Consider the following 23,740-nt stretch of genomic DNA (forward strand, 5'->3'; position numbering starts at 1 on the left):
TGTTTTTTGCTTTTTTTGCCATGTTTTAAATGCAGTGATTGATAAGCATACGTGAATACATTCCATAAAGTGTTGTTGAATCCCATAATAACTATGTAGAGTTGTGTCACATCTAGGCAAATATGATGCAAGTGTTTTAAACAAATGCTCTTTGTGGCCTCCAACAACACTAGAATAAAGATAATTGGACTTTCATGGTGTATTCCTGTTGCACACAATAAAATGACAGAAGAAACTATTAGTTCTCACGGCACAATGGACATGTTTTTCTTTTCCTGTTTAACCAGCTATTGTAATAAGTGGAAATGATGGTGATATCTGCAGTCACTTATGATTATGTCACTAGCCAAAAATGTGTCCGCAGAGAGAAAGCATCACAGATTTTATTTAATGCATCGTCAAGCAAAGTTTCCAACCTGTTTGGCCACAAAATCCCTCCACGCAGTCCATTCGGATAATGGTGCAATGCATAATAGCTGGATTTGATGTTTGCTACTGCTGCTCATACTGTAGCTGCACAATCATCTACATCACAGTCAAACACAGCAGAAAAGCAGTGATTATGTTTATGAGACAGAGAGAAACAGTGAGGATGACCGATCATGTGAACAACTGTTTACAACTCCTTACAAAACATACAAAAAAACAGAAGCAACAAAACAAATTAAGTACAACAATATGAGTACAACCAGTAAGGCATCAGGCAACTGCAGAATAAATATTAGATGCGTATACAAACGTAATTACTGGCATATCAAAGCGAGTTAATCTAAGAGGTAGAGAATGTCCATGAGGGGACACAAACTAAAGTGACCATTCGTGAAATGATATGAAATGCATTTATCACGGTTTATAACGAATTGTTTTAATTTTCTCAGTTTTAGTTGTCCAGGATAGAACCAGTTTAAAATGATAAACCTTCTCATAATATACTTGCATAAACAAGTTGCACTTTTAAGCACTTCGATTAAGGCAATGACTTTCATGAACCGCAATAAAGAAGACAGCACTGGATGTGGATGGCAAGACTGGCATCATCAGCACCAGTCTGGGTCACAGTAGAGGCTGAGCAGGTTGAAATGTATGTCAACTGCATTCCCATGGTCACCACAGCTTAGGAAAATCTATGTGGGTGAAGCCGGGTTCTTTCCTCATCTCCCAGTACGTGTTGTTGCTCACCCAGGTGTCATCCTTTGACCATCTGAGGAGCCGGAAAAGAAATTCAGGACAGTATTTAATACTTTGTTAAGGTAAGAAATGCTCACATTTTTGTATACGACTTCAGTGGGAAAGTATACCTGAAGAAACGAGGCTCGTGTGTTGAGTTGTTCTCCTCGAGGACTCGCCGTCTTTCTCTCTGCAGCTGTTCAATCCTGTGTTTCTCCTCCTCTGCAGCCTCCAAGTTTCCTTCCTCCAGCAATCTGCCAGCGAGACACAGACACATTCAGTGTGTAATATATTCAAACACCAATTATTAAAACTGCAGTCAGTCAGACAAAATCTCAGCAATACATAAACAATATATCATTTGTTTGCTGTGTCCTTTATTTGAAAATGGGCTTTGTCAAGCAAAACTATCAGACCTGACTGTGGGAGTGTGTGTATGAGTATTCAGCAGCAGCAAGTACAAGGAGTTAGAGCTGCAACTAACGATTATTTTCATAATCGATTAATCTGTCGATTATTTTCTTGATTAATCGATTAATCGATCACACCTAGAAATGATGATTTTCTCAAATGTCTTGTTTTGTCCACAAGCCAAACTGATTAACTTTTAATGATTTCTTTGTTATCTACAGCAAAGAAATGAAGAAAATACTCACATTTTAGAAGCTCAAACAATCAGAAATCTTGTTTTAATCATGAAAAAAGCTTTGAAACGATTATCAAAATAGTTGTCGTTTAATTTAGTAATTGATTAACAGATTAATTGTTTCAGCTCTACAAGGAGTGTTTATCCTGTCAAACTTCTGGATGACTGATTTTTCTGATTCAGATTTTTACGAGCTCAATGCTGCTGTTGCCTTCGTCTGTCTTCTTGACATAAAGTGAGTCACTTCCTGTGTGCAGCACGGGAATATCACAGAGTGACATGAGATCTAAATGCTGCTATACACAAAGCTGTGAGAAACACAGACTAAATCTAAGTCAGGAACTGTCAAGCTAGATTGTTTAAGTTATTTTTTTGTTGTTGTCGCTCGTTTTACTTTGATAGTCTGTTTTCATGTCCTTGCCTCCACCGCCTTATTTATTTGCACTGGTGTATCCTTGTCTCGACCTTCAGTGCCAGATCATCTTCATTCCAGTGTGTTTTTGTAGCAATTCCTTCTGTTTTTCCTGCTGTGTTTTTGATCCTTGGCTCTTTATGACCTGTGAGTTCTGCTTGTATTTTTTACTCAGATAGATCTACCATGTACCACTTTTGACTTGTGTCTAGATCTGTTTAGAGTGACATTGGCAATGGTTTGAATGTAATGTACATTAAATATAAAATGACAGTTTGAATTAGGGATACATAGAAAAAGTGAAATCTACTTTGCCTCTGTGATGCTTTGTGGCAGCAGGGTTTAATTTACACATTTTTAAACCTCAGACAAATCTACAATTATTTGATAAGATCCAGATCCTTCTGGAGTGACTTGCTATTTTTAACCAAGTATTGATGTGCCTATTTTTGTGTTGTTTTGATCAGTGTGTGTAAGGTGATCCCTATTCAAAACAGCTCTGTTGTGTGTGTGTGTGTGTGAGAGAGAGAGATAATAAAAGATGTGTTGATAATACTGTGGCAGAGATTTTCACAGCTGTGTTTTTTTCCCAGCTTATCTTTCAGGATATTTCAGGATCTCTTACCTTTGGTCTACGCGTAGCCTGGTGTCTGTGGGTGGCAGCAGCAGTTGCAGAGATGCATCACACTCATTCAGTTCCATCGCAAACTTGGTAAAACCATAATATTGTTCATGGTCAACTGGCATTGAATCTGCATTACAAACAAATAACACAATAAATACTAATAAAAGTCAAACAATTACACAGCATCATATCAATATAAAAATAGATACAAAATATGTACACCTGTACAACGTATATACCTCAAAAAGAAGGGAGGTAAATTCTATTTGCATTATTCCATGATGTAACTCCAACAATATAAATATTTGTACACTTACACAAATCTCAAAAACCTTGATTTTACTGTCTTGAGAAGAATTTTTGTAAACTATATGGGCATGACTTATTATTAGCTTTAAACGTTTTTTTTTTTCATGATTTTATGACAATCCAAATAATGACATTTCAAAATATTAAAATGTATCAACAATGGATTCATACTGTCCGATCCAATCCAACTTTATTTATAGAGCACTTTAAATACAACAACAGCTGAAACAAAGTGCTAAACAAATATGGGATAAATATACCTGATAAGAACAGGTAAAACTAATGCCTCATAGTGGGTTGAAAGCCAAAGAATAAAAGTGGGTTTTTAAGATATGTTTTAAAAATGTCTGACATGTCTGACTGTTCCACAATCTAGGCACAGCAACAGAAAAAGCTCTGTCCTCTCTGAGCTTTTGTTTAGATGTTGGTATCTCTACGAGCATGTGATCAGCTGACCTAAGAGGAAGGAGTGTAAAGACGAAGCAGCTCAGAGAGGTAAGGCGGGGCAGTACCATTTAAGGATTTTAAAACAAATAAAATCATTTTAAAATGAACTCCACAGTACATGGGCAGCAAGTGGAGTGAGGCTAAAATAGGTGTTATGTTTTTCCTTCTCATGTGCTCCAGTTAAAAGACACACGGCACCATTTTGAACAAGCTGGAGACGTGAGTGGGAAGACTGGCTGAAGTGCATTGCAATAATCCAGCTGAGACGTAATAAAGGCATGGACTGCTGTCTCAAAGCGCTGCATTGAAAGGATAAATTTTTACCTTTGCTGACTGTCTTAAATGAAAAAAGCTGGACTTCAATTTAAAATCACTGTTCATCTTAAAAACCCGGGTTTGTGATTGTAGGCTTAACATGCGGTGCCAAGGGGTCTAGGTCAACAGGAAGGGACTCACAGGAGCCATTTGGTCCAAATACCATCACTTCTGTCCTCCTTTCATTAAAAATTTATAAAGTTCATAATAACCAGGCTTACTTGCCATCTGACCAACTGCTCTTTTCTGTAATAGAAGTATTAATTTGAGCATTTAAATGTTGATACTACTAATACAATAAATTTAATTTCTATTTTATTTTGTGTATCCATTTTCAAAGGGGTATGAAACAGGATAAAACAAGTTGACTCAATAAAATCAGGCAGTTAGGACACAAAGACTATAAAAGATATATCTACCAAGTGTGCGTGTGCGCACAACAAATAAGTAAAAATCTTGCAATAAAACAGTAAGCTAGGCTTTCATAAAATGATGTGTTTTAAGAAGTGACATTAAAGATGCCACTGATTCTACAAGCCTGAATGGCTTTAGTTAATAGAGGACATACATTATACTGGTACACTGTAATCTGTCATACTTGCTCTCCAGACGCATGTGGCTGAAGGCGGATCCCCACAGAAAACTGCCTCATTCCACTTCCCAAAGAGTCTGTTGATGACCTTCCCTTTCTGGTCTGTGATGGTTCCCTCCACCTCATTCACACTGGAATTCCAGTATTTTGCCTGTGTAGAGAATAGACTTAGAATATGTAGAATAGTCTTCAACAACGTGTATGTTCGTGTTGCACTGACAGGAGTATGCTACGACAGGTGAGGACAAAGGACCGACATTGCAGTCAGCAGATGTTGCCGTTACGTACAGCACCCTGAGTCCTCGGTGAGTGTGGTGGAGCCGGTGTGTTTAATGAGAGATGAGGAGGCATAATGAGTGCTGACAAGTTTTGGCTTGTGATGCTGCACAGCTTCGGGTCTTCTAAATGGGCACATACTAAAGCAATTAACCTTCTCCTGCCAGTAAGGGCTTCCTTACATCTGACGCAAACACTAAGGGTTTCTTGCACACACACACACACATACAAAGCACCATCTGTGTACAGGCTTACAGGCTCCCTAGGATTTTACTAGGGAGGCTCACGAAAGGATGTATACTTGAACAATATTGCATAAGAGCTATGGCATAAGGAGGGATAACGTATTTTAACATGCAAATTATTACCCTAACTTTATTACCACAACACTACATTTTACAGTAAATAGCAAGAAGGTGAAATACCAATTCTACAAGCTTTATATGTCTGCAGTGAGCCGCTCTTGAATACATACATACAGTACCGTGCAGAAGTCTTAGGCCACCATTAGATTTGTTGTTTTAGCAATGCTATAACAACAATAGAGGATAATTCTTTCTATTTCACTTTACTGGAACACATCCAGAAAATATGTGTACAGTTTTTTGTTGTTTTTAAAAAAAACAAACAAACAAACAAACAAAAATCCATCCTCTACAGGTGTCAAGAATTTAGCGTGATCTACCCTTACACTTGAACAATAACACAGCTCTGTTGTCTGGAGTGGAACCTTCATTAATGTTACTGGTAAATCCTGTGTTTGTCCAGCTATTTCATTTAAAGAAATATCTGCTGTAAAAAACGTCTATTACGCCAGGTTTAAAAAGTTCAAAAATAATAGAAAAACAACAGCTGTGGTTTAACAATTGATTTTTCTTTCCATTTCACAAATGACTCTTGAATTTGAATCCATTGATGTGGCAAAGTAACTTTTACTGCAAGGCTTCTCTTCTCCCCGACTGCCGCTCAAGGGTCCAAAGTGAATGTAAACATAATTAGTTTGGGATTAAAATGAACACGCATCACTACTGAAGGGTCTGTGATTGAAGCGATGCCAAATACAAACTGTTGTGTTGGTAGAATTTGTTAGAGGAGGAGAGGGTCTTAATGTCAGATGTTGCACAGCCTAAAGGAGATAAAATAACAACATGGTTTGAATGTGTTTACTTCACCTTCACAAAAGTAATCTTGCACTGGCAGACATCACTGTTGGAGTTTCGGATGGTGACTTCCCCATAGTGCTCGATCCAGCGCTGCCCACTGAGAATATTATGGATACAGGACGTCACCTTGTTCCACTCATAGTGGTCTCCAAATCTAGAGGATCATTTAAGTTTATATTCACTACACTTTACCCTAAACACTTGTAGGCAATGTTTTGATTGACAAGATTTAATGATGAGCACAGAGTAAACGAGGCAGGAGAGACTTACTCAGGCAGGGTTACATGAGTCGTACCCACAGGAACAATCTCCATCGACTTGCCCCAGAACTTGTTCTTACACCTCACATCTGCACAATCAGACAGAAAAAAAACTGTAAACATTAACATTCATCCTGCACAGTGTCCATTATAAAATGGACATATTTCATTACCTTGCCAGAAGACAAAATTTTTAGACTCTGCATGGCAAGCTGAGATGGGCGGATGATGGCTGACCTGACGGTGTAAAGAGGAAACAAACAGCGGCATCAGCACACATGAAGCCAGAATGCTTTTGGTGTTTGTTGAATTATGATAGCAGGGAAAGACATGCATACTTGCTCTGCAACAAATTGAAAGCCTTTATCAGGCCGGTCGCATTCATAAGTCTCTCCCAGAATGGGGTTAAATGGCTTTCCACCAGTTCTGTAGTGCGTGGATGCATATCCTGATACGACAAATGTAGCTATATACACCTGCATATAGACAGAAACAACACAGTAAGTGGCTTTATTTGCAATTTCTATGACTGAATAATGATTGAAATAACTCAAACATAAACCCCCATCATTTACAATAACAGACTATCCTCCTTTGGTTCATAATGAATGTTTTGTTGATTCTCATTCTCAGCAGTTCTAATTTCCTGTCTGAATGCTCTTCACACACTGGAGCCAAGAGAGCACTACATCCATTCCACATCATAATGGGAGACAACTGTTTGTTTTCCACGTCACATTTACTGTATACTACACATTTGTCCTTTGTAACAATGGCACTCCACAGGCTGTATCTCAACACCTCCCACACGGGAAAAAGAACAAATGCAAAACACGTTAACTCAATCAATGTAATGTCGGACAGAAGAGGAAGATAATCTGCGAACAGGAAACAGTTATTCTCAGACAAAAATAAATGCCCAGAGTTTTAAAACTGTGTTTGTGTGGGTATTAAGCGATTCAACATTTGAACTAGTACTAGCTGCACATGTACTGAGTGCAGAAAATGAGCTAGAAAGCCCCTGCCCACACAGTTAAACAGCAGTCTTTGCCTTCTCACCATACGCTCAAAAGGGTCTTGTGTGTTGGCAGCTCTGTCTAGCAGCTCGCTGTACTCCAGCTCCTCACACAGTCTCTGCAGAGTGTTGAGAGGCTCATTAAGTTGCACAGGCATGGCCACTTTGGACAGGTCTTTGCCAATGTTGTTCCTGAGGATGTTCCACAGGCTGATGCTGCTGTTGTTGGGACTGGGGGAGGGTAAACAGGTTCTGCGCTGACAGAGGACGCCACCTTCTTCTACAGACCCTGGGAACAGATGGCAGATCTGTTTGAGTTGTGAAAGCAAACAGCGAGAGTGTTTTGTGAATAAATCCTTGAAACTGCAGTGTGGCCTAAGTTTACCTGAGTGTGATCTCTCAATTTCTGTCCCATTGCTGAAGTTGTCCATGGAAATGTTGTCACTAATGTCACTTATGTTTGAGTCATCCTCTGACACCTAAAACAACAAAAAAAGAATCATCCAAACTTTAGTTATTAAATAAAATGCATATTTTTAATATAAGCAGGTTTTTTTCCAGTGTCCTGTCACAGATGAATCTGCATCGCAGCTCTCAGTATTTTTAGATGAAAGTAATTAACTTTCATTTTCACATCGCTTCCGCTCCAGCTGTGAACTGATCAGGCATGCTGCTCACGGAAGGAACAGAGGGAAGACGTCATAACATGCATGATGAAAACCCAATGTTTTTACAGGACATGTTATTCTGCAATGGAAAGAGGCTTAATTACCACAACAGGTTGAAGATTTTTAAAATAGAAATGAGGACAGGCAGAAAATAATGAATAATCTGTGGTGGTCATTTGATTTTAGACACAGTTGTCAGGATTGTTTTTCAGATTCACAAACATCAGTGCCGTACATTTAGAGACACTTCAGAGCAGTGGTTGATGGTAACAGTTTCACAAGTACACTTACCTCATTTTCAGAGGAACTGGCCGACAACAGGACTTCCTGTGCGTCAAAAAACTCGGACAAAGACTCTGCAATTGAAGCTCTGCTCTCATTGGACACCTGGTGTACGAGGGGAGGAGAATCTTCCACCGAGTCCTGTTTCTAGGAGACATAATGTCCAGGGCTATAATTAAGAGGAAGAAGGGGGCAACTTCATCATAGCCACAAAAGGTGGCAATTAACAGGTAATTTCATTATACAATATAATCATGATGACAGGATCACACACACACACACACACAAGACACGTATGTATCCTAAAACACCTTAAATTATAATCACAGCATAACGATTACTGAAAAGAAAATCATAATCCTGAACAGTTTTAAATAAGTGTAATCAGCTCTACAGTGGATTTATTCACTGAATTATAACATGTTTGCCTGGTGCTTTAAAGATATTTACATTAATAGCAACATTGTATAACAATAAGTGAAAACATGCGCACATATAAAAGGAAAAGAAAGAACATTTTAGACAGAGCCTCACTTGGCAAATTCGTGTTGCACTGTGTGTTCAAGAAATATCCTGAGACATGCAATTGACACTGAGACATTGCAACTCATGCTATTCATTTGTGGAGCTCTAAAACAAACAGCTCACATCTCCGATCTCAATTAAATCCAGTATCTCGTAATATCCCTCATGTGAGTACTAATAATGGCAGAAGATACTAGACTGTATCAATGGAAAGAACTCCAAGCTGTCCTCAAACTTGAGTGGTACATCCTCATGAGAGATTTTCCATTCTAATATCTGAGATGTTTTATGTTGCTTGTAACAGTTGTCCCTGTCTTTGTACTTGTCCTTGTTTGTTATTTGTGTTGGAAAAGACATCTCTCAATGAAACAGCCCCGACTAAATAAAGATGAAATAATTAAAAAAATACAAACGAAACAAGACAAAGGGAGTCGAATGAGGGGGTGGGAGGAGTGCAACATTTGTAGAAGGTGGAGGAGAGGGAAAGGACAACTCATTCACTCTGTGGTAAACAACTCTCTGTGGGATGAACAAAAAAAAAAATAGAGATAATAATAATCATCACGGTGGTGGGGAAGGGAATAGAGTCACTGTAGTCCTGCACCCACCTGCGCAGGGGCAGTGAGATTTATTAGTGTGGGCTCTACGATGTGGGACTCAGCATGAATCTTGCACAGGCGCTCTCTCAGCTCAGAGTTCTGGGCTAAAGCCTGGAAAAATAACCAGTGCAAACATGGTTTACAGAAGACACGCACCTTTTTCCGACAGAGACATTTGTAAATATATTTGAATGTGGTCTCAGACAGGAAGCAATGGGAACCCACATTGCATTGCTCACCCCATACTAGCCCAGTGTGAGGTAGAGTGGGCAGCAAATGAGTAATCAGGCAGAAACATTCAGAGAACTATGATGGCATATACACAACAAAAGTCAGCATGACAATTATAGTTTGTTACCAAAGGCAGAAAATAGAAAGAGACCCTGGGTGGCAGGCAGCAGCCCCTGCACACATGACTGTTATACACACAGCGTCGCTCGAGTGGGAGGACGTCACTCCAGCAGCAAGCAATTCCTCTAAAAGGCTCATCAAAGTGTCACGGCTGACAAATCATGTGGGAGGAGTGTAGTGTAAGAGACTGGAATTCCTTACGTACTTCTACCGACTACGTTTTCTGGGTCTGAGTATGAGTGTGTGGCGTTTCACATACTGTTGCCAGCGCGTTCCTCAAACCGACAACCTGCGGCGAAGTCGGGGGACACGTCTCGTGGTCCAGGCACTGCTTCAATCGCTCTCTCTCAGTTGTTAGTGCGCCGAGGGCTGATTTCATGGTTGTGTGTACTGTGGCGACAAGAGAAACAGTGAGGAGCTATAACAGCAAACCAATTCTATTCATTTAACAACAATGAAGGCACAGTCACGGCAGATCGTGTCTAACGCACCGTGCTTCTGACATAATTAATTGTGAAATGCTGATTGTCTCCTATCACTCATCGACAACTTCGTTTAACACGACTGACTTGTTTCATAATTGACGATCGGGAAAACAAACGCCAGCTAAAACTGAACGCCTCACTGTGATAGATGAACCTCATCATGGCTTAATCATTTTTGAATGTGCATAAATCTGGCAGTTGGAATGTGTTGGCGGCTTTTCCCCCCGGAGCAACTTCAGAACTGTGTTAGCATTATGTAAAACACAAATCATCCTCAAGATTCTGTGTCAAGCATCAGGTATCTGAATATCAAATTCCACGAGGAGTGGCAGAAAACTAAATTGGCCACCCATGGGATAATCATCTGTTTATACGCGTTTTTTTTTTTACTAACAGCTTGCAGAACACCATCGGAATCTGAAGAATGCCTGAGACTGACTCAGTAATTAACAGCTGCATGATTTCTCCATTGTCACTAATGTTAGTTTGCGACACATTATAAAAACAACATCATGCCAGTGCTTAGTGTATCTATTTGTGTATCTATAAGATGGTGGGCAGATTTATTGGACATACAGTGACTGGGGCATCTGAACAATGATGCATTTGTGGAGTTTCTCTCGGTTGGTAAAACTATCTTTAAAGTGCTTGTGAAGCAAATGCAAAGTTATAACTCCCCCTTCAAAGCTGTGGTTAATCAGCAGTTTCCTCGTTCACCTGTGACTAAGTGCACCTGCGCCCACACTACTGCCCAAAAATGTACAGAAGAAAAACTGACTCCTGCTGAGAGAGAGAGAGAGAGAGAGGGAGAGAGAGAGAAGAGAGAGAGAGAGAGAGATTTTTGTGCAGAATGGTGAAAGTGTTGCTTCTCTACATGCTTTTTAAACAAGTGGTTTGATACAGCAGTGTTGGCGATAATATTCTGAACAAACAGTGACGTTCATCTGCTTTGGTGGACATGCCCCCCAGTCATTCAGAGCACAGAATTACCATTACCATCACTTTAAAAATCCTAAATTTGTCCTTTTCATCAGAATCAATCTATCATTAATCGTTAAAGTGATTCCCTCACAGTTGTTGGCAATGCGACAGAAGTCCTCCTGCAGTTTGGCCACATCAAAAGCAGAATCCAGTGATTCGTGGTCAGTCTTGTCATTAGCGAGTGCAGCGGTGGAGAGGTTGGGGTTAGAGGCGTGGAGGCGAATAGAGCCAGAGGAGATGCAGCTGGGCACCTACAGTCGTACAGAAGGGATGAAACATTAAAAAACACAGACTTAAAAATATATTACATTCTGCTTTGTCACGTTGTCTACCTGCAGCGTTGTTTTGGCATCTTTGTTGTAGTTTTTAGTGCGCCATTTCCTAGGAATTCTCTTCTCCTTCTTGGGGCTGTCAAATGTAGATGTCTAAAGAACAATAACAAGAAATTTGTGTTTGAGTATTTTCTCAGGAAGCACTTTACAGGAAAATAAACTGAGTGGTGTGAGAGGCAACACGCTCTATTGCTATTTAGTAGCAAATGACCTAAGGGCAACACAAATATTGATGCACATAAATTATAAAAGAAAAAAGTAACGTACAAGTTGCTTTGCATAAATATCAGAGTCATCTAGGATTTTAAATGTTACTGATTGACAGCACTGTTTCTCAGAGTTGATATTAAATTGCAATAATGACGACCAAAAGGAATAAAAAAAAAAAAAGAGATTGTAAGAGAGTGACCTGCAGGGTTTGGATAGATGGAGCAGAATATGTACGATGGAGGACTTCCATACTTTGAAGCAAATGGTTGAGCTCCTGCAGGAAGGCATCACAGATGGACAGGTCTGTTGAAACAAGCAGAAAGAAAAGATGGGAAGGAGACAGGTAAATATACAGTATATAAATAACTAGTAAATAAAAAGAGCTGCATGGTTACCTAAGATAGAGATAATATTGTATGTATGATGTGTACAAAATGATGTTGACTTTATATCATCAGTGTCCTCATAAATGAGAACTGGGACCAACAGTGTATTGGTAATAACTTCTCTGACTCCTTCTACTGTAGGTTATCAACATCCTGCACTCTGATCTAACCTTTAAACAAAAGAGCACACAGAGAGATTAAATACAAGACAACCAAGTACCAGGTAAGATTAGATCTGGTGCCACTTTCATAAAAGAAAATGGTGGTAATTCTTTAACCTCTCTGCTGCAGCTTTTACATCTTTCTTTGTTTTTAAAGGATTGTTTAATTCTCTACTTTAACTGTGCAAATCAAATGGGTCTAGTTTGCATGTGTAACTTATCCACCTGCACTGAGTGAGAGACCGAATCAAAAACTGGATCACTTCCAAATAAGGTTCGACAGACAGGCATTTAAAGGTCCAGTGTGTAACACTTAGGAGGGTTTGTTGGCAGAAATTGAATATACTACACACAAGTACATTTGTACAGGTGTATGGCTGCTTTAAATTAAAAGTATCTTGGTTTTTGTAGAATAAGCCTTTTATGTGTACTTTAGGCAAAGCTTTATAGAGGGCGCCATCTTGCGCCACCATGTTTCTACAGCAAATAAGTTAGAGCTAACATTTCATATTTTTGAAGAAGAAGCATATTCTGCAAAATGAAAATAAATGACATCTTTTCTGGTATGTCAAGGCCTCTGTAGTGTCCCACAACGCTTGGAAAAGGGAGGCGGGAGTTTGTTGCACTGTGCAATTTCACCATCAGATTACACACTGAACCTTTACTCTTGGTGCTCATTAAATCGCCTGTGGCATCAGTGTTGTCTCACCTTTGGAGCATTTGTCCATGTCGTCAGATGACTGGAGCCAGGCTGTAACTTTGGCCTGGCTGTTGCAGCTGAGAGGGAAGACTCCTACAGAATGAGCTGAGGACTGTCTTCGTATAGACACGCACTGGAGGAGTACAGTATATGAAACAGTCATAAGTGGAAAAGACGGGAATAAACCATATAATTTTTGTGTTGCGTCATGGAGGAGTATACCTTTCTGATCGAGGCATTTTTAGCCATGCTGGGCGAGTTGGGTGAGTTGGGGGAGGGGTAGTGGGGATAGTAGAAGGACTTGTCATTAGGGTACATGGCAATTTCATTCTGCCGGTAGAGCCGATGGTGACGCAGCTTGGAAACCCATTCATCAAAAAGCTCCTGTGACTTAATCTGCAGGGCACATACCATAATCAGAAAGTAATCCAAGGACAAGTAAGGTGGAGGAGGCGTGTCGGAGAACAAAAAGAACAGGTACAAAATTCCCTCTCACCCACTATTGTAACACACAAGGTCATTGGAAGGCAGCTGTTCCAAGAACAGAAAAGGAATAATCTAAATAATCCATGTTTTACCTCTTTTCCTGTAAACCAGCGGGGAATGTCTTATATTCATTAGCCTTTGCAGCTTACCTTCAGGTGATAGATGTTTTCCTCGGCGTCGAGATCGATGCACTTGGCTTTCTTCTTAATGGCCATGACAGAGAGACCCACGTCAATGCAGCCATGTAGTTTCCCCTTCTCAATCTGCATTTCAAAGTCAACATATGACATTTTGAATTTATTGGGACGAAACCTCACACAGATACTACAGAGAGGTGTTCACGTATTAAACGCATGACATTGTGTTCAAAGGGACAATAACAGCTCTTTATTTGCTCAGCCCTGGACCAAGCAGAGTTTCCAAATGGCTCTACAATGGATATACAGTATGAGATTCAGGGACAGTGAGGGGATTTTAATGTTTATATTTAAAAGACACAAAATAGGCCGACTCTTCCTCTGGAACTGTATAGTAGCCAGGAGGCTTTTGTACTCACATCTGCGCTGCACTTGCCGTACTTCAAGATGCCCTTGTCCAGAAAAAAGTATCTCTGTGGGGAGAAAGGCGAACAGTGATTGGACGAGACGGGGTGAAACGTCCCTGACAGTGACAAGTCTGAAGTCACTCTTATGACTGATTATGACATAGACAGCCTGCAGTATAGTATAGTGTCTGAACTGTAGTGTTGGAGGATATGTCCACAGTCAGACTGTGAAATTAGGATCTAATGTGTATATGCACGTTATTTCCTTAGAACCTCAGGGAACCAAAGCCCAGACCCGATGAGGCCAAACCTCATTTTTAAGGCCCTGGTTTTAAGGATGAAAATGCAGTGTCCAAACCAAAAATAGCTGATCACGTTTGTGTGTATGTGTCTGTTATTAAAAACAAGCTGCTGGATGTAAAAACATACACCAGGAATAACGTTTGCTTAGGAGGAGGCAGTGACATCAGACTTCACTCCTCCAGTGAGACTGCAGTGCTTCCAGGTCTTTGTTCAAACTGTTTGCAGCAGTCTCACTGTCTCGCCTCACTAGTGCATCTGTAATGCTTCTGCCTTCCCTCCAATCAGCCATGACGTAAAATGGATCACTCTGAATCCAGCGTGGGCAATGTTACCACAGACATGAAAACAAAATACTGCTCAACACACAGAGAGAGAGAGAGAGCAGTGTGGAGGTGACAGGCTTCATCAGCATTGTGTGTAACGGACATTTGTTATTTTAAATATATTTAAAATAAATGATATTTTAAAACTACACTACTACTACTGTGAATAATCATATTAAACGCTTAATGGGAACATAACATGAACAAGATATTTAAATGATCACAGCAGCAAAGACAGTAAAGATGAAGATAATAAATAATAAACATGCATTTCCACATGTGATATTGTCTATACGACTCTAAAGGGTTAAAATAGAATGTACATTATAGACAGTTACAAGAATATATACAGTATGGGCTTGATATTTAAAGTATAAAGAAGGACTGAACATGAGATATTATATACATATATATACATATCTATATATATAGATATGTATATATATGCATATATATATATATATATATGTATATGTATATACTGCACGTGGGATGAGTAGCCTGATTACGTGTGGACTACTTAGAGCATTGCTTGTTGTACAGTCTAACAGCTGCAGGCAGGAAAGACCTGCGATACCGCTCCTTCAGACATTTAGGATGTGGAGGAGATGATAGCTTAGAGTATTTTTTTACACATGTATCTGTACTTCTACTTAAGTACAGAATATAAGTACTTTTGCCACCTCTGCTTAGCAGTCATTCTCCTCTCTCCCGCCACCTCCACTTTGTCAAGGGGAACCCAAGGACAGAGCTGGCTTTTTTTATAACCAGTCTGTCAGGCCTCTTCCTGCTAATAAGGTGAATGATAGTGACCCCATTCAGCAAGGATTTATAAAAGATTGAAAGAAGAGAAAGAAGAGTATCTTCTTGACAAACACCACAATCACTGAGATCATCGTCCATCGGCTTAACTGCAGTGAGGCATTTCTTTTGTCTTTCCTTTGTTACTCTTTCTATCACTCTGCGGCCAATGACATCTCTGCTCCTCCATCCTCGATGTGCAATCTCTGGTGCTCTCGTGTACATCATCAGACTGTTGAAAGCACATCTGAGAAGCTCTGACTGTAAATCAATACTAAATGTATTCAACTATATTAACCAACAGACCATCAGCTAATGCATCTGGGAGGAACACCACACTTCCTAGACAGTATCATCCCAGTGAAAGCTTTTAGACAAGACAGTGTGTGAAGGACCTCTGACACAGGTCACATGTGACTCATCACGAGGGGGAAATCCTCTCGTGCACAAACTCATTCAATTAGTTTAAAACAACAAAAGTGAGTCATGTCAGCAGATATTTATGTGAAAGTGTAGGGTAAAACCGGGAAACGGTTACAATATCCACAATGACGTCATGTAGTCTGTCACTCAGAGACATTAGTTAGAGTAATGTGGTAAAGCGTCATTTTTGAGTGTTGGATTATACCTTATGCCAGCCCTTCATGGGCCACTTTCTCCTTTTGAGCAGATAGCCCTCCTGTTTCTGAGGCTCAAGGATGTTGCCGAAGCCTCCACGCAGGCCCTCCACTATTTCCCAGCTGTCCTGTGGGGAACAGATGCTTTATTGAGTTGTGTGCACACACACACACACACACACACATGCAGATTAAAGTTGCCAGGAGGTCTGGTAATATATACAAATTGAATTAGTCCACCACACACCAGAGTGAAAGTCTGAGAGTGAAGCAAATTTTTGGTTGTTGATGGTGTGTTGATGGTTCAGATTAGCAGGAAATGGGATCATGTAAGGCAGATCCTGTAATCATGTAATGTTTTGGCAAAAATCTGGCAATACGATACATAGCCCTATACAGAGATGAGCATTAATACAATCTATTGGGACACATTGCGACTCGCCCCTTCAAAAAGTAGCCTTTTTTTTAAGAAAAGTCTTAGTAAAAATACCTTTTTTATGAATAAAGTATAACATAACAGTCTTCTTGTCTAGTGAGACGAGTGGAAAGAGGGGGAAGGGGTCAAACGGCCAAGAGCCTGCTGTTAACTTGTGGTTGTATACAACAGAAAACCACCGACAGAAAACCTCTGTCAACAACATTTCCACATCGATACTTTGCCTCAAAGAATCAATACAGTATCACGGCATGAAATATGTAGTAGTTTTAGCTACGACAGACTACTTTCACCTCACGGTCTCATTTACAGTATAAAATTAGCTCAGTAACTCAAATCCAAACCTATCTGATTAGGAGGATATTTCATCAGTGACTGATCAAAACAGATGTGTCACGTACTTCAGCATAAGCAGTACAACCAGAGGGGTAGACGCACTGCATATTTAATTTATAAATGGGCTGAAAGGGTTTGTCAAACAAAAAGAAAATCAATCCATTTTTATTCACGCTTGTGAATCATCACTCCGACAAAGGTCAGTTTACTCATCACACACTGCACTATAGCCTTTGAAAACAAGTGCAGAACGTCCCTTTGGCTTTGAGATGTAGACAAAATACCCTCTTTAATAAACACTGAAGGTGTGGTGTGAAAAAGACACAAAGAAATAAACGGGCAAAGACAGGTGCCCGTGGCTGGATATTGTTTTATTGAGTGATGACACCGCCATTAGGAAAAGGAGCAAAAGAAAGACGATCATAATCTTATTTAATTCTGTCAATGTGAGCAGGGAACCAACAGAAAAACAAAGTATGTCAAAGTAAGTGCATGCTCTTGGCCAGAAAGACTGTGGAAAATGAATGAGCCAGTGTTTTGACCCATTCTGGTATGCTGGCAGGTTGACAGTGTGGCAATAGTGATACAGTTTGCATAATTCAAAGAATTCCATTAAGAATGAGTGCTAGAGTAATTTACGATTTAAGGCTCTGTTTTATACTACTATGCTTTATATTGTTATAAAAACTGAACGTATGACTGTACTGGTTTATTGGGCAAAATGAGCAAAGTGAAGATTGGACCGTTTTCGCTGCACAATTTATTGGCAGAGCAATTCATGGAAGTACGTTATCATAGAGCCCCTTAATTGTAGGCACATAATGGTGATACCGTATTTAAAATTACAACTTCCACTTCGTTAAGTTGCCCATGAGGGACAAATGATCACGTCAGAGCGATCCAGAGGGACGTCAGGTTCTTGGCAGAGGTTTGAGGTGACGCTGTGAACAGTGTGTCCCTCACATTTCCTGTATAAAGCAGTTCTGTTTAAACAAACAGTGTACGTTAAAGAGACAGTAAGGCTATTTTAAATAAACCCCCATATCTGATGGAGTGGGGCGTGGCTGGCTGTCACACAGCGAGTCACCGTCACATACTGCCTGGGTGCTTTTCCGTCAAGGTCAAGGGACACTCTCACAGAGGAAGCAGCGATGTGACTCAAAATAGCATGCGGTGCTTAAAAAGATACGGCAATTATCTCTGTAAGGAAACATAAATCGAGAATGTAAGCAAACGAACAGTCAGCTCAAAGTCTAGGTAGAAAACTTCTTTTTTGTCCACACACCCCTGCAGAATAAAATCTAGACATGATATGTTGTGGACTATATTAAGGAAGTAAAGATCACAAAATGCTTTACAATCAAATAAATATGAAAAATAATAAAAGAGACATAAAAATACAATGGTTCAAAACATAGACACAAGAACAAGTAGATTAAAAGCCATAAAAAACCCTTGTCAAACTAAATGCCTGCTTGAATGAAAGAGTTTTTGGCTGCTTTTCAAAAGAATCAACAGAATTTGAGCAACATAAAGACAGAGGCAGCATATTATTCCATAGTTTGATAGCCACTGTGTGAAAGGCTTGATCCCCTCTTGTCCTAAAGCTTGTGTGGGGAACAACTAACAGCTTCTGACCTGGAGACCTCAGGGTGTGAGGTAGGATCGGGTCAGAGACGTAAGAGGGAGCTTGTCCATGAAAAGCAGTAAAAGGAAGGACCAGGATTTTTAATTATACAGGTAACCAGTGAAGTGATATATAATGTGATGTGATCTCTCTTGCGTGTGTTGGTCAAAAGCCGTGCAGCGGCGCTCTGAACTGCCTGGAGACGGTCAAGCTCTCTCTCGCTTATTAAAACAAGTAAAAAGGCCGTCACAGTCGTCCAAACGAGAAGAAATAAAAGCGTGCAAAAGCATTTCAAGTTCGACCTTTTGACTCCAGAGATCTTAATTTGACAACTTTCCTCAGATGGAAGAAGCAGTTTCTCACTAGTTACCGGGAATGATTTTCAAAAGACACTGCTGGGTCAAAAATAACACCTAAGTTCCTGAGGTTCTGCTGGACAAACGAGCCTAAACCTCCAATATAGCACAATAATATAGTGCGCTATGGCTTCCAGATATAGCTATTTGGTCAGTGAGAAGAACTATTTCACAAATTCAAACCTACTTTAGTTTAAACAATACACAGTATACTGAATTAATAAAAGAGCTGGTAAGGTAGGGCTGTATTCTGTATTCAAATGATAGATTTACTGGTCGATTTGTTCTAATCTGTAAGTGGTTGGAGAGTTTCCAGAGTTAATTTCATGCAGACAAATGCGCTCACACATCAATATGCCTCCAAGAGTAATCCTATATTTCCTATATGTATTTAAATTAAACTAAACATTTCAATTTTGTTTAATTAAGTTTCAAATGTGCTTTTGGTCGAGCCTGAAGAGGTTTGAAATTGAGATTTCAAGAGAATGTTTATTATACTGTATTAGATACTAGTAAAGTGATGGACTGGTGGTCTGTGGTCCCCGTGGGCAGGACAGGATAGAAACTTTATTACTCTCATTCTCAAACAGAAAAGCAGTCACGGCACAGGTAATGAAAAATTAATGAATCTGCTCCCTGTAGATTAGAGCTCAAGTGGGCAAGTGCAACAACAGTTTGATCATGGTGCTAATATCTCCACTCACTGTGATGTGAGCGAGCACCTTTGAGAAAAACTGTTGCTAAATCACCTTTAAGTGATTCAGAACCTTCTAAATGAGCTGAAATGCTTTGGTCTGAGTGATGAAAACAACAAGTCTGTCTAACTTTGCAGATTTTATTTTGTAATAAATGCAAATGGGACTCAGATGTAGTTGTCTCATTTATAAAGAGCCAAATAAAGTCTCAAGAATGTCTGAGAAAACCATAGCATCTATTTGGAAATGGAATTCAGTGCCAGGTCATTCTTTTCCCACGACACAGAGAAACCCACGCTGATGCCATGCTTGCAAGTTGTATACTGCTGAGTGACATGAAACAAACAGTCCAAACATTCCTCTAACACCAGCGAATGAAACATTTGTTTGTGTGTTTGTTAACCAGTGAACATTGTGTGACAAATACTCCAGTGTCATCGGGTGGTGCGAGTTACCTGTCGACTGTCAAGTTTGGAGGAGGAGCTGCTGTTGCTGCGGGACAAAGAGGAAATCTTCTGTGACATGGCTGAACTTCGCTCCTCTGAGCCCATCTCGCTGCACACTGGCTACGGCTGGTGAACTTGAAACATTCCTCTTCTGAGCAGAGATGCGGCAGAGAAGATCGGGTCGTGAGGACATAAAGGGGGGGAAGAGAAAGATGACTTTAACAGGCAAGTCCTCGAAAAGCCTGAAGCGCTGTCTCACTGAAAATTGCATTACATTATGTATGTAAGTGTTTTGGGTTTTTTCCCCTTCTTCATGGAGCAGAGATGAGGAACATTATGACAAAAGCTGCACAACATCAGCAAATGAAACTGAGACACAGTAAATTGATCTGCAAGTGAAGAAGCCTCAGTTTTAAATCATTCAAATACACAGAGTGAGGGATTGTCTCTTTAGAAGGACACGCACTCGAGTCTAGTCTAGTCAGAAACATTTAGACCCTTGCAATATCAAAATGTCCTTCAGAATTTCACTGCAGAAATGTTATCATCACAAAAATACTGCTAGTTTTATGTTGCCGTGAGTTGATGCACAGGAAAGTAACTACCAACGTGGGTTATGTGGGTGAATCATCAAGGTTTTTGTTGACAGAAATAGTCAACAATATGAAACTATATAAAAATATAATATTCTACAGAACCATAATAATGACAATAACAGGCAATAGTAGCAAACAAGCTCCTAAATTGCTCCGAATAAGTATTTAAAAGTAAAAGTGAAAAGTAATAAAACCATTTATTGCAACAAATAGTTAAACTTGGCGTCGATGGCCAGGCAGCATTCTACGCTAAAACAGCGGCATTAAGGTGGAAACTCGCATACAAGAGTGAGACCAAACAAGATAATGAATAACATTGTAACTTTGGAGACTGCTAGAAAGGTGGAGGCTGAGGTGCTGGTGGCAGCAGTGTGAGGCAGCACTGGTGCAGCCAAAGATGACAGAGGAAGAAATCTAATTTAAATGGACCGCCTCAGTGTAAGAGTGTCTGTGAGTGGATTGTGACTGACAGATTGAGGTCAGCTGATTACAGCTGGGGCGTATGACTGGATCCAACAGGTTCTCTGTCTGAACTGAACCAGCACCCTCAACATGTCATTCATCTTGGATGCTGAAGTTGTAAATTGTGCGATTTGATGATGTATGTATTTATTTATTTAGTTTTAGTGTGTGTTTTTACTGCTGGCTGTGAATCAAATTGCCCCCGGTGACAATAAAGATACCTTTAACCTTGAACCCAAGTGGGAGTTTTATGTTTTGTAAGAAAGTGACTTTGACATCTGACTAAAAACATCTGTGACATATATGTCATATCATCGCTTCAACTGGGTGTGGAAATGATTGGGCCTTTTATGAAAATGATAACTTTCAGTCAGCAGCCACACCTCACACAGTCTAATCATCATTATGTGCCTGGTCTACCACATCAGCACCCTACAAACACATTTTGCTTATGCAATGTGAGAGGCAATTTGTGATATGGAAAGCTGACAACCAGCCAGGCAAAAGTCACAAGCGTCTGTGTAAATCATCAGGTCGGTCCACATGGGAACAAGCAGCAGGTCGTTAGTTTAAGTCCACTGAGGACACACGGCAGTACAGAGTTTTTGGACAATTAGGTCTGAGTGCATTATTGTGTTATGCCAACATCTGTGAGGTCTGTAGAACATTAAATATCTGATACCATGACTATCAAACTGATATATATCTATATGTGTATATAAATGATATGGATGGTTATTATGTGAATTTATGTTTTATTTACATATTTACCCTCATGTTTTTGGTTCCTACCTGCCCATGATGTCAGGTGGGAGAGATTTCTGGAGCAATGTTTGACATGAAATAAATCACTTCCTGTGAGCAAACACAATGAGATCCAATGATACAATACAATGAGAAACCCAGTTTATATGGAAAAGTTAGGCACATTACTTCTACTCTTTCACAGAGAAAGTCTAAAAATAATAATGCTATCAAGCTGCCAGCTCAATCTTTGGCTTGAGTGAGATGCCACCTGGCATTTTCTGTTCAATATGACAATGTTCACACATTACTCCATGAAAACTGTGTAAACTGCACCAATAGATGAAGGTTGTGTCAATGAAAGTAGACCTGACGATGGATCACTTTCATTCTGCCAGTGAGAACTACTGGATGACCATGCAAACACCGTCTCCTCCCAGATTGGACTGTATCAGACAGGCCACGTGTTGACTGCCACTTTGAAGAAGCGCCAAGGTTAATCATATTACCTGCTCTGCATCCACATCCACTTTGTGCTGCATAATATCCTCAACCTCTTGTGTTGAACAGACAAAAGCATGGTCATCTGAGACCTCCGTCATTCTGCCAAGCCTACACCACCCCTCTGTCTGGGGACCACAGGAGCGCAATCATTTCTGCATGTGAATAAACCCGAAAAACAGGGGGAAAACACACGCTACGCTACAGACGACCATGATAAAAGACAAATTAAATGTAATCTACAGCACGTATCTACAACCATGGCTCCCCACACTTATGATTTATTCATCCACTTTCCGCAGATTACACCAGCTATATACATCTCGACACCCTTTTATCTGATACAACAACACCACTTCTCAGGCTTTCATCATGGTGACAGGAGTATTAGACATTAGAGCTCCATTAATTACCCTTTCTCACAGAGGAGCAAATGCTCCGTGATGGCAATAAAGAATGCAGTAAGTGAGTACTATAACGTGTATATGAGCTGTGTTTCGGGCATTAAAGTTACTGTCTGTATGGATTTTGACAAACACTTGTGAAGGCTGAGAAACACAGAAAGTCCAAACATACAGCGGATACAATAACGCCTGAGCCCACAGACAGTGATGCTGACAGGAAGTCAATACTGAGTGAGACTAAAGTTTAAAGCTCCAAGGTGCTCGATACAATTAAAATGTCTTCAATATAATAACACGGTCATGCTGACCTCTTTTAAAAACACACACACACACTGATGCATTTCAACCTCAGGTCTTCATCACACAGTCAAACAGATCTCACAGAACAAGACGCCATCTTATAGCGGTGTTCCACAAACTACATTTAAAATAAAAATAGTTTGGTTTAAGCTTTGGAAGAAGCCATTCTTTATAAAAAGCTGCCACCACAATGAAGAGCGACACTACTCCTGGTGTGTGAATGCCACCATAGTTCACCTGACACGTATGGGAGCAGAGGGGTTATTTGTTACTGCAATCTGCAGTCTCACAATTAGATGCCACTAATTCTTACACACTGGGCACATAGAAAATATGGCACCAAATTTGACTTAACATACGACTAATCTACTAACCCTTTCTGCATGGAGTTTGCATGCTCTCCCTGTGTGTGTGTGTGTGTTTGTGTATGTGGGTTTTTACGGGTTCTCCAGTTTCCTCCACAGTCGAAAAATATGCAGATTTTGGGGGATTAGGCAAATTGGACACTGTAGGTGTGAGTGTGAGAGTGCATGGTTGTTTGTCTCTATGATGGACTGGCGATCTGTCCAAGGTGTACCCCGCCTATCGCCCTATGTCAGCTGGGAGTGGCACCAGCGACCCTCCTGTGGAGGATAAAGCGGTAGAAGATGGATGGGTGGATATTACTGATCAATAAAAAAGAGTGCATATCTAGTATTTTTAAGACAAATTAAACAGTTGAGAGATAGTTTGGACGTAAAGTAAGATCACAGTTGCACTGCAGATGAATTGGCATGCTTTTCATGCATGACTGCATTAAAAATAAATGTAAATACAAATGCAAGGTTTTGTCCATTTTTGTTTAGCAGAGGCAATC

The 23,740-nt window shown here is 40.0% G+C and overlaps 1 protein-coding gene across 4 annotated transcripts in view; it reads right to left on the reverse strand.

Annotated features, from left to right (window-relative positions):
- Window positions 1–357: 357 nt before the first annotated feature.
- osbpl3b (oxysterol binding protein-like 3b) overlaps window positions 358–23,740 on the reverse strand; it is a 33,250-nt gene continuing 9,867 nt past the window's right edge. For 2 of the 4 annotated variants that reach the window (XM_058648700.1, XM_058648701.1), the window contains exons 2-23: window positions 19,887–20,028; window positions 15,993–16,109; window positions 13,950–14,003; window positions 13,543–13,656; window positions 13,130–13,303; window positions 12,917–13,040; window positions 11,860–11,963; window positions 11,451–11,543; window positions 11,210–11,369; window positions 9,912–10,042; window positions 9,311–9,412; window positions 8,187–8,324; window positions 7,613–7,706; window positions 7,272–7,516; window positions 6,551–6,688; window positions 6,386–6,449; window positions 6,223–6,301; window positions 5,962–6,106; window positions 4,520–4,664; window positions 2,851–2,977; window positions 1,299–1,421; window positions 358–1,201 (exon numbers count right to left, since the gene is read on the reverse strand). In XM_058648700.1, coding sequence (XP_058504683.1) covers window positions 1,105–1,201; window positions 1,299–1,421; window positions 2,851–2,977; window positions 4,520–4,664; window positions 5,962–6,106; window positions 6,223–6,301; window positions 6,386–6,449; window positions 6,551–6,688; window positions 7,272–7,516; window positions 7,613–7,706; window positions 8,187–8,324; window positions 9,311–9,412; window positions 9,912–10,042; window positions 11,210–11,369; window positions 11,451–11,543; window positions 11,860–11,963; window positions 12,917–13,040; window positions 13,130–13,303; window positions 13,543–13,656; window positions 13,950–14,003; window positions 15,993–16,109; window positions 19,887–19,982 — 2,664 coding nt within the window. In that variant the 5' untranslated portion in view covers window positions 19,983–20,028 and the 3' untranslated portion in view covers window positions 358–1,104. The remainder of the gene's footprint in view (window positions 1,202–1,298; window positions 1,422–2,850; window positions 2,978–4,519; window positions 4,665–5,961; window positions 6,107–6,222; window positions 6,302–6,385; window positions 6,450–6,550; window positions 6,689–7,271; window positions 7,517–7,612; window positions 7,707–8,186; window positions 8,325–9,310; window positions 9,413–9,911; window positions 10,043–11,209; window positions 11,370–11,450; window positions 11,544–11,859; window positions 11,964–12,916; window positions 13,041–13,129; window positions 13,304–13,542; window positions 13,657–13,949; window positions 14,004–15,992; window positions 16,110–19,886; window positions 20,029–23,740) is intronic. The other 2 variants (XM_058648702.1, XM_058648703.1) reach the window with 2 other exon arrangements.

The sequence above is a fragment of the Solea solea genome, chromosome 13 (genome assembly GCF_958295425.1).
Source record: "Solea solea chromosome 13, fSolSol10.1, whole genome shotgun sequence".
NCBI classification, from domain to species: Eukaryota; Metazoa; Chordata; class Actinopteri; order Pleuronectiformes; family Soleidae; genus Solea; species Solea solea.